Source organism: Oncorhynchus clarkii, chromosome 21 (genome assembly GCF_045791955.1).
Source record: "Oncorhynchus clarkii lewisi isolate Uvic-CL-2024 chromosome 21, UVic_Ocla_1.0, whole genome shotgun sequence".
Taxonomy (NCBI): domain Eukaryota; kingdom Metazoa; phylum Chordata; class Actinopteri; order Salmoniformes; family Salmonidae; genus Oncorhynchus; species Oncorhynchus clarkii.
The window spans coordinates 4,035,860-4,051,244 of NC_092167.1; the positions used below are offsets into that span (position 1 = coordinate 4,035,860).

At 44.1% G+C, this 15,385-nt stretch overlaps 3 protein-coding genes across 9 annotated transcripts in view; 1 reads left to right on the forward strand and 2 right to left on the reverse strand.

Annotated features, from left to right (window-relative positions):
* The window catches only part of LOC139379642 (YY1-associated factor 2-like), a 30,161-nt gene extending 18,771 nt beyond the window's left edge, over positions 1 to 11,390 (reverse strand). Inside the window, exons 1-2 of one of the 3 annotated variants that reach the window (XR_011628401.1) lie at positions 11,243 to 11,383; positions 10,713 to 10,838 (exon numbers count right to left, since the gene is read on the reverse strand). Coding sequence is in view for 1 of the 3 variants with exons in the window: in XM_071122452.1 (XP_070978553.1) it covers positions 10,713 to 10,838; positions 11,243 to 11,268 (152 nt within the window). In the remaining 2 variants the exon portion in view is untranslated. Of the gene's footprint in view, positions 1 to 10,712; positions 10,839 to 11,242 lie in introns of all 3 variants that reach the window. The other 2 variants (XR_011628402.1, XM_071122452.1) reach the window with 2 other exon arrangements.
* Positions 11,391 to 12,494: 1,104 nt separating this feature from the next.
* On the reverse strand, positions 12,495 to 15,210 carry LOC139379646 (zinc finger CCHC-type and RNA-binding motif-containing protein 1-like). Its single transcript, XM_071122461.1, has 8 exons — positions 15,055 to 15,210; positions 14,793 to 14,906; positions 14,436 to 14,464; positions 14,062 to 14,173; positions 13,863 to 13,970; positions 13,632 to 13,741; positions 13,329 to 13,401; positions 12,495 to 13,197 (listed from the first exon to the last, which is right to left on the reverse strand). Exons 2-8 carry the CDS (start codon positions 14,874 to 14,876, stop codon positions 13,045 to 13,047), a joined length of 669 nt encoding a protein of 222 aa, XP_070978562.1. The 5' UTR covers positions 14,877 to 14,906; positions 15,055 to 15,210; the 3' UTR covers positions 12,495 to 13,044.
* Positions 15,211 to 15,253: 43 nt separating this feature from the next.
* LOC139379645 (periphilin-1-like) overlaps positions 15,254 to 15,385 on the forward strand; it is a 48,507-nt gene continuing 48,375 nt past the window's right edge. For 4 of the 5 annotated variants that reach the window (XM_071122456.1, XM_071122457.1, XM_071122458.1 and 1 more), the window contains exon 1: positions 15,254 to 15,347. The gene's annotated coding sequence lies outside the window, so the exon portion shown is untranslated. The remainder of the gene's footprint in view (positions 15,348 to 15,385) is intronic. The other variant, XM_071122459.1, reaches the window with a different exon arrangement.

Here is a 15,385-nt window from a genome sequence, read left to right on the forward strand (position 1 = left end):
CCTCTGGTAGGAGCTGTGTTGTTGTTGCTGTAGAGGGCAGAGGGTTAGCGCTTGGCCTTGCTGAAGTAGACTGTCTCTCTGAGAGGAGAGGAAAGGAAGAGAGGAAAGAGATGAGCGGAAAGGAAGAGGAAGGGAGGACAGCACTGAGATCTCTTCCTGTCTCTCTTGAGAATACATCTCACTGAATGATAGTCTACCGTTTGTCTGCCGTTCAGTCGCTGACAGCGCAGTGTTTTTTGAAGGTGTCTGAGTGACGGCATTTTCGTCCATTTCTACACGTAAAATCGGTTCGCACTCGGTTGCCAAATTACGGTCGGCACTTTGTTCAGAGAAGCTAAGTACCATCAGCTGGCAAACGTGAACTGTGTTGCTGTTCTGGGCAGATGGCAAGTGCTTGGCCCTGCTGGAGCAGAGGTCTCAGACTCTCTCTCTCTCAGCCCCTTGTCTTCTGTGTGTGGAGGGAATTTGATGTCTCTCTCTCCTCTCCCTCTGTTATCTTCCTGTGTGTGTGCAGTGGTGGTTGAGTTGTTTGTAATGGTGGTGACCCCCTGCCTGCTTTAAGACTGTTGTCCTGATGAAAATCTCTGTTCCACTGATGACATCACACTGATTAAGCCCTAGCATACTAATGAGCCTCGCTCTGGGTGTCTGGCAGCTGCTGTAGCAGCCTCAATTCAGAGACTAGACACACAGGGGCGCACACACACACACACACACACACACACACACACAGGCGCAGACACACACAGGCGCACACTCAGGGGCGCAAACAAACATACACACACACGGGCGCAGACACACAGGCGCACACTTAGGCGCGCAAACACACAAATGACATACACACAGACCCGTGTACACACAACATTCCAGTCACAGAGGCAATGGAGACAATTGGGTCTGCCTCCACACTGTTAGCTGGCTCATTTGAAAACTGCTCTTTAAACCAGGATAATTGGTTTTGCATGAAGGGGAAGGATAATGTTCAACCTTTGGTAATAAAACCACACACACACACACACACACACAGACATAGAAAGAGAAAGACAGAGCGACAGAGAGAGAGAGAGAGAGAGAGCGCTAGCTATTCTTGCATGGCTTTGTTTCTCTTGTTGTCCATGAAACCAAGATGTCACTCAGGGACAACACCAGGGTGGCAGCCATTTCCTGACTGTGAATCAATAACACTGACATCATGGTGCCAGGCTCTGGTCAAAAGTAGTGCACTATATAGGGAATAGGGTACCATTTGGGATGTGGACACACCTACTCATTGAAGGGTTTTTCTTTATTTGTACTATTTTCTACATTGTAGAATAATAGTGAAGACATCAAAACTATGAAATAACACATATGGAATCATGTAGCAACCCAAAAACTGTTAAACAAATGAAAATATATTTTATATTTGAGATTCTTCAAATAGCCACCCTTTGCCTTGATAACAGCTTTGCACACTCTTGGCATTCTCTCAACCAGCTTCATGAGGAATGATTTTCCAACAGTCTTGAAGGAGTTCCCACATATGCCGAGCACTTGTTGGCTGCTTTTCCTTCACTCTACGGTCGTACTCATCCCAAACCATCTCAATTGGGTAGAGGTAGGGTGATTGTGGAGGCCAGGTCATCTGATGCAGCACTTCATCACTCTCCTTGGTCAAATAGCCCTTACACAGCCTGGTGGTGTGTTGGGTCATTGTCCTGTTGAAAAACAAATGATAGTCCCACTGATGGGATGGCATATTGCTGCAGAATACTGTAGTAGTCATGCTGGTTTAGTGTGCCTTGAATTCTAAATAAATCAGACAGTGTCACCAGCAAAGAACCCCCACACCATCACACCTCCTCCTCCATGCTTCACGGTGGGAACCACACATGTGGAGATCATCCATTCACCTATTCTGCGTCTCATTGAGACACAGTGGTTGGAACCAAAAATCTTAAAATTTGGACTCATCAGACCAAAATGACAGATTTCCACCAGTCTAATGTCCTTCGGTCGTGTTTCTTGGCCCAAGCCAGTTTCTTCTTCTTATTGGTGTCTTTTAGTGGTGGTTTCTTTGCAGCAATTTGACCATGAAGGACTGATTCACGCAGTCTCCTCTGAACAGTTGATGTTGAGATGTGTCTGTTACTTGAGCACTGTGAAGCATTTATTTGGGCTGCAATATCTGAGGCTGGTCACTCTAATGAACTTATTCTCTGCAGCAGAGGTACCTCTGGGTCTTCCTTTCCTGTGGCGGTCCCCATTAGAGCCAGTTTCATCATAGCGCTTGATGGTTTTTGCGACTGCACTTGAAGAAACTTTAAAAGTCCTTGAACTGTTCCGGATTGACTGACCTTCATGTCTTAAAGTAATGATGGACTCGTTTCTCTTTGCTTATTTGAGCTGTTCTTGCCATAATATGGATTTGTTCTTTTACCAAATAGGCTTATCTTCTGTATACCACCCCTACCTTGTCACAACACAACTAATTGTCTCAAACGCATTAAGAAGGAAAAAATGACAACAAATGTAATTTTAACAACAACAACCTGTTAATTGAAATGCATTTCAGGTGACTACCTCATGAAGCTGGTTGAGAGAATGCCAAGAGTGTGCAGAGCGGTCATCAAGACAAAGGGTGACTGACTACCTCATAAAGCTGGTTGAGAGAATGCCAGTGTGCAGCGCGGTCATCAAGACAAAGGGTACTTTGAAGAATCTAAAATATATTTTGATTTGTTTAACACTTTTTTGGTTCCTACATGATTCCATATGTGTTATTTCATAGTTTTGATGTCTTCACTATTATTCTACAATATAGAAAATAGTAAAAATAAAGAAAAACCCTTCAATATTTAAGTGTATCCAAACATTTGACTGGTACTGTACATTCACAGTCAGCTAGGCTTTGGCAGATGTCCCCTGGACAACCTTACCCACCATGACGTAAGATTAGGGATATATAACGTGCATACCTATATAACGTAGGTAGATGATGTACATACCTATATAACGTAGGTAGATGATGTACATACCTATATAACGTAGGTAGATGACATACCTATATAACGTAGCATACCTATATAACGTAGGTAGATGACGTGCATACCTATATAACGTAGGTAGATGGCTTAATGACGGCACGTTAAATACAGAGCTACACAGAACAAACGCAGAACAATACTAAGTGCACACCTTCCAACAAGTTCAAGTCCAGCAGTCATTTGAAAAGAGTGAAAAAAATAAATTCAGCGAGACAACTCAAAGGCGAAATCCATGAATGTCAAGATAATGGAATTCATAGTCCTTGATAATCAACTGTTCTCTGTCGTGGATGATGTTGGCTTTCGCCGACTGGCCGAGCATCTTGAGCCCTGGTACACACTATCAAGTAGGCGCTATTTTTCAGATGTTGCCCTACCGGAGTTACACAGTATTGTTGAAATGCACATCTATGAGCTACTTGCTATGGGCGTCACTGCTATTAGCTTCACGACTGACATTTGCACCAGCGATGTCAGCCCCATGAGCATGCTGAGTGTGACAGCACAGTGGATCGACAAGGATTTCGTACTGAGCAAAGCCGTATTGCTCAAGAATGTGCTGGTTTTCATACCGCTGCTGCCATTTCAATGGCATTTGAGAACATGTTTGAAACATGGAAACATGAACACACTAGCTAGCTCCATTCAAACAACTGACTGGAGAAATAAGCTACTCAACTGTGTCTGCAGCAGACGTGATACCCTCTGTCATGGCAGTGACACGCCTGCTCAACACAACTGCCCACACAGACCGTGGGGTTAAACTTACTAAAGTACTCAAAGCTGTGAACAAGCGATTCTGTGGCATTCTCTCTGCGTCACCAACATGCCTCTTTGCAAGGATTTTGTACCTGTGTCGCCAACATGCTGATGCTAGGTACAAGGACCGCTACTTTGATGCAGTGAACAGCCCACACAGAAAACAGGCTGTTTCTGTGGCACGTGTCGCCAACAATGTTACAGACACAGCTGGACAAGCTGGACAAGATGGAAACGGACACAGTGACAGTGGGCACCGAGGAAGAGAGGCCACGGACAGACAGAGCTGAAACTTCACTGCTTGACATGTATGATGAAATCCTGGTTGAGACTGAACAAATGAACAACAAAACAGCACAGCAAGTAAGTGAAAGAAATTGGTTTGATTATGTTTTACTAGTTATGGGGACATACATAAATGCCAACAAAATAACTTTTTGGTCAGAGTGTGTGTGTGTGTGTGTGTGTAACCTTTATTTAACCTGGACCACTAGATCCTCTACCACCATGACATAATATGGATGATGTCCCCTGGACCACTAGATCCTCTACCACCATGCCATAAGACAGATGATGTCCCCTGGACCACTAGATCCTCTACCACCATGACATAAGATGGATGATGTCCCCTGGACCACTAGATCCTCTACCACCATGACATAATATGGATGATGTCCCCTGGACCACTAGATCCTCTACCACCATGACATAAGATGGATGATGTCCCCTGGACCACTAGATCCTCTACCACCATGACATAAGATGGATGATGTCCCCTGGACCACTAGATCCTCTACCACCATGACATAAGACAGATGATGTCCCCTGGACCACTAGATCCTCTACCACCATGCCATAATATGGATGATGTCCCCTGGACCACTAGATCCTCTACCACCATGCCATAATATGGATGATGTCCCCTGGACCACTAGATCCTCTACCACCATGAAATAAGATGGATGATGTCCCCTGGACCACTAGATCCTCTACCACCATGCCATAATATGGATGATGTCCCCTGGACCACTAGATCCTCTACCACCATGACATAAGATGGATGATGTCCCCTGGACCACTAGATCCTCTACCACCATGACATAAGATGGATGATGTCCCCTGGACCACTAGATCCTCTACCACCATGCCATAAGATGGATGATGTCCCCTGGACCACTAGATCCTCTACCACCATGACATAAGATGGATGATGTCCCCTGGACCACTAGATCCTCTACCACCATGCCATAATATGGATGATGTCCCCTGGACCACTAGATCCTCTACCACCATGCCATAACCACTATGGATGATGTCCCCTGGACCACTAGATCCTCTACCACCATGACATAAGATGGATGATGTCCCCTGGACCACTAGATCCTCTACCACCATGACATAATATGGATGATGTCCCCTGGACCACTAGATCCTCTACCACCATGACATAAGATGGATGATGTCCCCTGGACCACTAGATCCTCTACCACCATGACATAATATGGATGATGTCCCCTGGACCACTAGATCCTCTACCACCATGACATAATATGGATGATGTCCCCTGGACCACTAGATCCTCTACCACCATGACATAATATGGATGATGTCCCCTGGACCACTAGATCCTCTACCACCATGACATAAGATGGATGATGTCCCCTGGACCACTAGATGATGTCCCCTGGACCACTAGATCCTCTACCACCATGACATAAGATGGATGATGTCCCCTGGACCACTAGATCCTCTACCACCATGCCATAATATGGATGATGTCCCCTGGACCACTAGATCCTCTACCACCATGATCCTCTACCACCATGCCATAATATGGATGATGTCCCCTGGACCACTAGATCCTCTACCACCATGACATAAGATGGATGATGTCCCCTGGACCACTAGATCCTCTACCACCATGACATAATATGGATGATGTCCCCTGGACCACTAGATCCTCTACCACCATGACATAATATGGATGATGTCCCCTGGACCACTAGATCCTCCACCATGACATACCACCATGAGATCACCACCATGAATAAGATGGATGATGTCCCCTGGACCACTAGATCCTCTACCACCATGACATAATATGGATGATGTCCCCTGGACCACTAGATCCTCTACCACCATGACATAAGATGGATGATGTCCCCTGGACCACTAGATCCTCTACCACCATGACATAATATGGATGATGTCCCCTGGACCACTAGATCCTCTACCACCATGCCCCCTGGATAATCCTCTACCACCATGACATAAGATGATGATGTCCCCTGGACCACTAGATCCTCTACCACCATGACATAAGATGGATGATGTCCCCTGGACCACTAGATCCTCTACCACCATGCCATAATATGGATGATGTCCCCTGGACCACTAGATCCTCTACCACCATGACATAAGATGGATGATGTCCCCTGGACCACTAGATCCTCTACCACCATGACATAAGATGGATGACGTCCCCTGGACCACTAGATCCTCTACCACCATGACATAAGACAGATGATGTCCCCTGGACAACTAGATCCTCTACCACCATGCCATAATATGGATGATGTCCCCTGGACCACTAGATCCTCTACCACCATGCCATAATATGGATGATGTCCCCTGGACCACTAGATCCTCTACCACCATGACATAAGATGGATGATGTCCCCTGGACCACTAGATCCTCTACCACCATGCCATAATATGGATGATGTCCCCTGGACCACTAGATCCTCTACCACCATGCCATAAGATGGATGATGTCCCCTGGACCACTAGATCCTCTACCACCATGCCATAAGATGGATGATGTCCCCTGGACCACTAGATCCTCTACCACCATGCCATAATATGGATGATGTCCCCTGGACCACTAGATCCTCTACCACCATGACATAAGATGGATGATGTCCCCTGGACCACTAGATCCTCTACCACCATGCCATAATATGGATGATGTCCCCTGGACCACTAGATCCTCTACCACCATGCCATAATATGGATGATGTCCCCTGGACCACTAGATCCTCTACCACCATGACATAAGACGGATGATGTCCCCTGGACCACTAGATCCTCTACCACCATGCCATAATATGGATGATGTCCCCTGGACCACTAGATCCTCTACCACCATGACATAAGATGGATGATGTCCCCTGGACCACTAGATCCTCTACCACCATGACATAAGATGGATGATGTCCCCTGGACCACTAGATCCTCTACCACCATGCCATAATATGGATGATGTCCCCTGGACCACTAGATCCTCTACCACCATGACATAAGATGGATGATGTCCCCTGGACCACTAGATCCTCTACCACCATGACATAAGATGGATGATGTCCCCTGGACCTGAAGATCCTCTACCACCATGACATAATATGGATGATGTCCCCTGGACCACTAGATCCTCTACCACCATGACATAAGACGGATGATGTCCCCTGGACCACTAGATCCTCTACCACCATGCCATAATATGGATGATGTCCCCTGGACCACTAGATCCTCTACCACCATGACATAAGATGGATGATGTCCCCTGGACCACTAGATCCTCTACCACCATGCCATAATATGGATGATGTCCCCTGGACCACTAGATCCTCTACCACCATGACATAATATGGATGATGTCCCCTGGACCACTAGATCCTCTACCACCATGACATAAGATGGATGATGTCCCCTGGACCACTAGATCCTCTACCACCATGACATAATATGGATGATGTCCCCTGGACCACTAGATCCTCTACCACCATGACATAATATGGATGATGTCCCCTGGACCACTAGATCCTCTACCACCATGACATAAGATGGATGATGTCCCCTGGACCACTAGATCCTCTACCACCATGACATAAGATGGATGATGTCCCCTGGACCTGAAGATCCTCTACCACCATGACATAATATGGATGATGTCCCCTGGACCACTAGATCCTCTACCACCATGACATAAGATGGATGATGTCCCCTGGACCACTAGATCCTCTACCACCATGACATAATATGGATGATGTCCCCTGGACCACTAGATCCTCTACCACCATGACATAATATGGATGATGTCCCCTGGACCACTAGATCCTCTACCACCATGCCATAATATGGATGATGTCCCCTGGACCACTAGATCCTCTACCACCATGCCATAATATGGATGATGTCCCCTGGACCACTAGATCCTCTACCACCATGACATAATATGGATGATGTCCCCTGGACCACTAGATCCTCTACCACCATGCCATAATATGGATGATGTCCCCTGGACCACTAGATCCTCTACCACCATGACATAATATGGATGATGTCCCCTGGACCACTAGATCCTCTACCACCATGACATAATATGGATGATGTCCCCTGGACCACTAGATCCTCTACCACCATGACATAAGATGGATGATGTCCCCTGGACCACTAGATCCTCTACCACCATGCCATAATATGGATGATGTCCCCTGGACCACTAGATCCTCTACCACCATGACATAAGATGGATGATGTCCCCTGGACCACTAGATCCTCTACCACCATGACATAAGATGGATGACGAGAGCCGTGATGATTAAATACCAACCTGCCTCCTGCCCTCCACTCCCCCTTCCCTTTTCCCCTGACTTCATCAACACCACCATGACATAATATGGATGCCTCCTGCCCTCCACTCCCCCTCCCCTTTTCCCCTGACTTCATCAACACCACCAGCCTTATCAAAGCGTGTCTTTTTGTTTATTTTCTTTTTTTATACCTTTGTTCAACTAGACAAGTCAGTTAAGAATAAATTCTTATTTTCAATGACGGCCTAGGAACAGTGGGTTAACTGCCTTGTTCAGGGGCAAAACAACAGACTTTTACCATGTCAGCTCGGGATTCGATCTTGCAACCTTTCGGTTACTTGTCCAACGCTCTAACCACTAAGCTACCTGCCACCCCAGTGTGTGAGTGTCTGCAGTGTGTGTGTGTGTGTAGTGTGTGTGTGCGCAGTGTGTGTGTGTGCTCTAGAAGACTAATGTTCTCTCTCTCTCTCCACTCAGATGAGGTGTTAAGGTCATTTTAACCCCAGACAGGATGTGAGCATATCAACTAGCTTCTGTTCATGACCATCTAAGAGACTTATCTAAGACTTTGGCGATGTCATTTACAAAATAGCATCCAACACCCTACTCAACCTATATGCTCTCGTTGGCTGGCCCTCGCTTCATACTCGTTGCTAAACCCACTGGCTCCAGGTCATCTACAAGACCCTGCTAGGTAAAGTCCCGCCTTTTCTCTGCTCGCTGGTCACCATAGCTGCACCCACCAGTAGCACGCATTCCAGCAGGTATATCTCTCTGGTCACCCCCAAAGCCAATTCCTCCTTTGGCCGCCTCTCCTTCCAGTTCTCTGCTGCCAATGACTGGAACGAACTACAAAAATCTCTGAAAATGTAGTGCACTACATGGAATAGGGTGCCATTTGGGATGCCCACACATTACACTCTCATGGGTTTCATCATTATAACATGAAAGACACAAAACCTGAGATATTCCATCCTTGTTATTCCAATCCCCATGGCTGTGAGCATACTTTTTTACATTGTTTATTTCACCTTTATTTATTAACCGGGTAGGCAAGTTGAGAACAAGTTCTCATTTACAACTGCAACCTGGCCAAGATAAAGCAAAGCATTTCGACACAAACAACAACACAGAGTTACACATGGAGTAAAACAAACATACAGTCAATAAAACAGTAGAAAAATAAGTCTATATACAATGTGAGCAAATGAGTTGAGATAAGGGAGGTAAAGGCAAAAAAAGGCCATGGTGGCGAAGTAAATACAATATAGCAAGTAAAACACTGGAATGGTAGATTTGACAGTAGATGAGTGTGCAAAGTAGAAATACTGGGGTGCAAAGGAGAAAAATAAATAAATAAATACAGTAGGGGAAGAGGTAGTTGTTTGGGCTATTTATAGATGGGCTATGTACAGGTGCAGTGATCTGTGAGCTGCTGACAGCTGGTGCTTAAAGCAGGTGAGGGAGAAAAGTTAGATCAAGTAGTGCACTACATAGGGAATAATGTGCCATTTGGGACACCACCATGCTATGCCTTTCTAGTCTGGAAGGAAAGTTGCAGTTCAAGTTTTCAAAGGAAGCTATGAATCAGAGTGAAACTCGAACTACCTGTAACCTTTTTTCAATTAACACATCGGACCTGGCTCCACATCCTTCTTCAAACAACGATGACACGTGATTACAGAGCATTTTTCATGATTAGTTTCAAGGCAAGGGTAGCCTAGTTTCAGGGGAAGGACCTACTGTGACATGATTTGTATTTATTTCATCTTTATTTATTCAGGTAGTCTCATTGAGATAGCATCTCTTTCAAGAGAGACCTGGTAACTACTCTATAATGATTGCATAATAGCTGGTCATGTCACTTCACCTCTCTATTGTAGATAAAGACATACACGTATTATTGCCGATTGTCCTCAGAATTGGCCTACATAGAGTTAGTATCAACTAGGAACATTAATTTAAAACTTGTTTTTGCATTGTGCTTGACTATGCGTACAAATAGAGGTTGTTTTTCTAACTACAATAGATTATAGTGATGACCATGTTTTTTAAGGATACTCCCTGTGTTCTTAGATGCACTCCATTTCATAATCAGCATCCATGCTGTTCCATGGAACACAATACAAATGAGGTTACTAGACAATCGCACACTGCACACACTGTGCAGCGTAAAATACATCCAGATTTCTCATGTTTACATGCATCATTTCATAAACTAAAATTAATGGACACAACCTGATACAACAATACTTAGAAAATACGCGTGTAGACTATCCATTTGCACGAACATAATAGCATTTATCATCGAGCAAAATGAATCGTATCCACGTACCGTGTTGACGTCCCTTTCCTTACATCGCACATCATGCACTTGAAAGCCTCCGCGGTGTTCTTGTATGTGCAAACGCTACAGTCCCAATTTCCCTCTTCCGCCGAAGGCTTTGGTTGACGCTTCGGCCTTCGAACAAAACAAAAAGGACATAAAGCACATCAGTTTCACATCCCCAGTTCAGGGTGCTGCGTGTGCATCATGTGTAGGCTATATGCTCGCGTTGTCAAACATCTGGGAAGATGATCCATTCAGTGTTCCGAAATTGTTCTGTTTTACGAGCTCGCGCTATGATTTGACACTGCAATAAAACAGACAGTCCGCCATGGTTGCTACACCGCGGCTACCACCCACACACACACACACACACACAGACACACACACACACAGACACACACACCCACACACACACACACACACACACACACACACACACACACACACACACAGAGAGAGGATTGTTTCAATTATGTGTCATGGTGTCCACTTCCAAGCATCAATGTCATCAGCGCAATGAATGAGTCAGACATTACCTGGTTGGACTCTTCTTGTCTCCCATGCCGCCAAAAGTTTGTTTGCGGATGTTGAAATAAGGACAGTCCCTACGTATTCTTTAAGAAAGCAATACGCGAGGAGGTATCGCACGGCTCCCAGCTGTCGTGGAAACTCCAGTTGGAGGATGGTCACATGACGCGGTTTGTCCAATCACATTTGAAGCCATTTCCTGAGGATATAGCGCAGACAGGAACAGACATTCCTGATTCGAATTGATACATTTGTAATAACACTCGTCTTTGTAACACATACGCTAATGTAACAGTAATTATGCATTATTAGGGTCTAATGAGGTGTCATTTGACATTTTATCATAAACTTCTTGAGATTGTTCAATGTCTTCGACGGGTGAATTCCCAATCATTATTGCGGCGGTGGAGAAAATGAGATTCCATCCTTTTGATTTATGATGATCTGACATTTAACGCAATAGACAGACATAGTGCAAATGACATTAACATTATTGCATAGTTGAATGTTAAGCCCTATTCATGTTTCCTACTGTGATGGAGAGGCTACATATTATATACATAGTTAATAACTGGGGTTAGAAAAATGAATGACAGAACTGAAAAGTGAATTATGTATTTCACCTTGTATTTAGTTGTCAAACATTTCTAAACCATAAATTTTTATAACGTAACTTCAGTGGCTCTCCTCCCATCCCATCTCATTGCTTTAAAAGGTAGCTCTTGAAGATGACCTGCCTAACAGACAGACGTGGCCTTGCAGGTATAAATCAGAATGTGCCAGGGCTGAGAGTTGCAGCCTGTACCGCCTGGCTTCCTGTCAGGACACTCCATCACATGGAGCTCTTGCTCTCTGATAGGGAACACGTCGTATTTGAGAGGTGCACACTGCACTCATCAGGACAACATCCACCTTACTGTCGGGCGGCAGGGTAGCCTGGCAACAGCTATTGGAACAGGCAGTTAACCCACTGTTCCCAGGCCGTCATTGAAAATAAGAATTTGTTCTTAACTGACTTGCCTGGTTAAATAAAGGTAAAATAAAAAAATAAAAAAACTGTACTGTCAACAGCTAATGGAAGAAGATTAATATTGAAATACAGGAAGGAATGTTGCCTTGCTAGAGAACATGGAATATGGTGAGAAGCTCGGTGGACACATTAGGGCAACACTACAGTACACACATCTTACTACACCTTGCCTCTGGTTAGCAGCTGGTGGATGGGGAGCTGTGATCAATATTGAAATGCGGGAAGGAATGTTCATGACTTGAATGTTCTTTATTCCTATTTATCAGCAAAAGTGTGGTTCATTATTGTGAAAGACCACATGCCATCTGTGGTGTTCTACTCTTTCACTGATGTTTCAATACCTTTTCAAATAAATTGTGCATTCACCTAAAGATGGGGAAGGCTATCTTTAAACCGAATAGTTCTATTTCCCCTAATATTGACACACATAGGAAGGGTGAAAGACAGTAAAACAACTATGGTGTATTTACACAGCTGTTGAAAAGAAAAGCGCAGAAACACAGTTAATCTCCATTCACATTGTCCCAATGCCTGCAAAGAACAGTGGCGGAGTCCTCATTATAAAAAGGACACTAAGGATCAGAACAAATACTGATACAGAAACAGTTGTGGACTTCAACTAAACAATGGTACACTGTAACCCTTTTCATCAAACACATCTTTTCTCTTTTCTTTTCTCAGGTCAATGATGCCCTTGCAGATCTTGACAAACAGAATGTCCCCCCGTTCATTTTCAAATATTTGCTACTCAAGAGTCTGAATTATATCTGTGAAATCCCCTCAGTCGCTCAGTTCTTCCTCGTCACTGAAGTAGACACTCTTTTTGATCCTGGGTTTCTTGGAGTCGTCCGATGTGGAAGCCTCCTGACCGGCCTCCTCAGCCACAAAGGCCGTCTGCTTTCGCCTATGCTGCTCCTCCTCAAGTCGTGCTTGCTGTGGAACACATGATCCCATGTGCGATTTTAAAAGAGGGGTCAGATAAGGACAAATACCAAGTAAATAGAGGGTTTCAAGTAATACAATAGCCTACTAACTTCCCCCTTGAAGTACATTTGTGCACTTACCTGGAATGCTATGGCTTGACTTAAGCTGTCAAGAGCAGGGTCCTCTCCCTCTTCCTCACTTTCCTCCTCTTCTCTGTAAACGACAGAGGAAAAAGTAGAAAAGTCATAGAAACAAAAACACACACAGAGGACTTCACAAACAATGACAAATACGACACCACAATCAAACAAAGAATCTCTGAACTAAAGTCCATCCGAAATAGAACAGTTACTGTTAACATCAAGGACACGCTGCTGTTGACCACGATCATAGCCGTTTGCAAACACGGTAGAGAGGCATCAATGTCCTGATAAGACACTTACACTTCATCAGGCTCTTCAACCTTTTTCTTCTTCTTCTTTTCTTTCTTCTTCGGGGGTTCTCGTTCACCAAGCAAGTTTTTGGGGCATGCATAGCTTAAGTGCCCTGTATCCTATGACGTGAAAAGGACAGAAATGTTGTATAAATAGCACTAACATCCGGCTGGCTACACATTCCGGATGGATGAAGAGGGAAATGGAGATGGCTTATCTAGGTAGAGAGTATCAACTTACCCCACATTCGTAACATTTGGACTTGTCTGTGTAGTTTCGCCTCCTGATAAATTCAGTTGCTCGCCCGTTGTCGATTGCAATGCTCGCTTTCACTGTTCTTCCAAACAACTGCGGGGCGAAAAAGATGGGGACTTTAACACAAAAACAACACATCAGATACGTAACTTTTTATGAAAACAAGGAGAGGAAAAATGCCCACCTGTTTATTGTTGAGCGATCTAAAGCAGCTCTGTGCAGACTCTTTGTCCAGGAAGAGCACAAAAGCCACACCTTTACTTTTGCGTGTTTCTTTATCTTTGACTATTGTCACCCTGAAAGCATGAGACCATCATTATCTTCTCTGATCATCACAATACCAACATAGCTATAGATTTTGCTATAGATTTTTAGTTATTCACTATGTATTTATTAATCGTGTCACTATTTAAAAAAAAACATCTTTATCTTTAACTCTGCATTATTGGAAACAGACCCGTAACTAGGAAGTTCACTGTTCGTTTACGAAGCATGTGACCATTTTTTGGTTTGTATTTGAGCTTTGTATAGCTCATTATTTTGAAACCAGTAACTTACTTCACAACTTTTCCATATTTGGTGAAAAGCTGAAATGAAAAGATCCAAGACATTATTTGAGGTCATTTTTCCAAATGGCATAAACAGCAGGATCACGAACTTGTGAAATAGTGGTAGGGAGGGGTTAAGTAGTTCTATTCCATTACTCTATATATGAAGATATTACAGCGGGTAGCCTTGTGGTTAGAGTGTTGGACCTGTAACCGAAAGGTTGCAAGCTCGAATCCCTGAGCTGACAAGGTAAAAATCTGTCGTTCTGCCCCCTAGCATTAGTTAACCCACTGTTCCTAGTCTGTCATTGAAAATAATAATTTGTTCTTAACTGACTAGTTAAATAGAGGTAAAAAATTGTTTTACCTTGTGTAGATCACTGTTGGTTAGAGAGAAGGGCAGGTTGGACACATAGACTGTGCTTCTACTGGGAGCCAAACCACCACTCATCTTGACTTCACCATCAGAGTGAGACAGTCACTGAAAACAGATTCATGGTGATGAATATTCAGATTGAAGCTAGTTAGTTATCTATTTCATTGAGCGATATGCAAGCTAGCCGTGATGCTAGGTCGAATCCGTATATTACCTGGAAATACACATTCAAGGAATCGAATAAATCCCTTACCTAAAGAGACAACATTGGTGACTTATAGTTATTGAGTAGAGTGGGCAAAAACATTGGTAAATATGTTGCTTTCTATTAGTTATTCAATCTCAGTAACATGTGTTTGCTATCTAGCTGCCAAAAACAAACGAGAACTGTTCGTCGTCACAGGAATATGACGTTTCACGTGACAGACTTTTTGTCAATCCAATCCAAATTCAGTGTGTACATGCGCCAACCGGAAGAAGGTGAAAAGTAGGCTATGATGAGCTTGTTTTCATATCTTTTGTGAAGACGACTTTATTTTCTCCAACGTGCGTATTGTTTATAGCGTGTCTAAATGTTTGTGTTA

Bases quoted from the DNA above. Each gene is read 5' to 3' on its own strand.
- LOC139379646 (XM_071122461.1), bottom strand. From the start codon at position 14,876: ATGAGTGGTGGTTTGGCTCCCAGTAGAAGCACAGTCTATGTGTCCAAC. The intron at 14,174-14,435 runs GTAAGTTACTGG...TCATGCTTTCAG, and splicing joins AAATATGGAAAAGTTGTGAA to GGTGACAATAGTCAAAGATA. The intron at 13,402-13,631 runs GTAAGTGTCTTA...TGTCGTTTACAG, and splicing joins GTTGAAGAGCCTGATGAAGT to AGAAGAGGAGGAAAGTGAGG.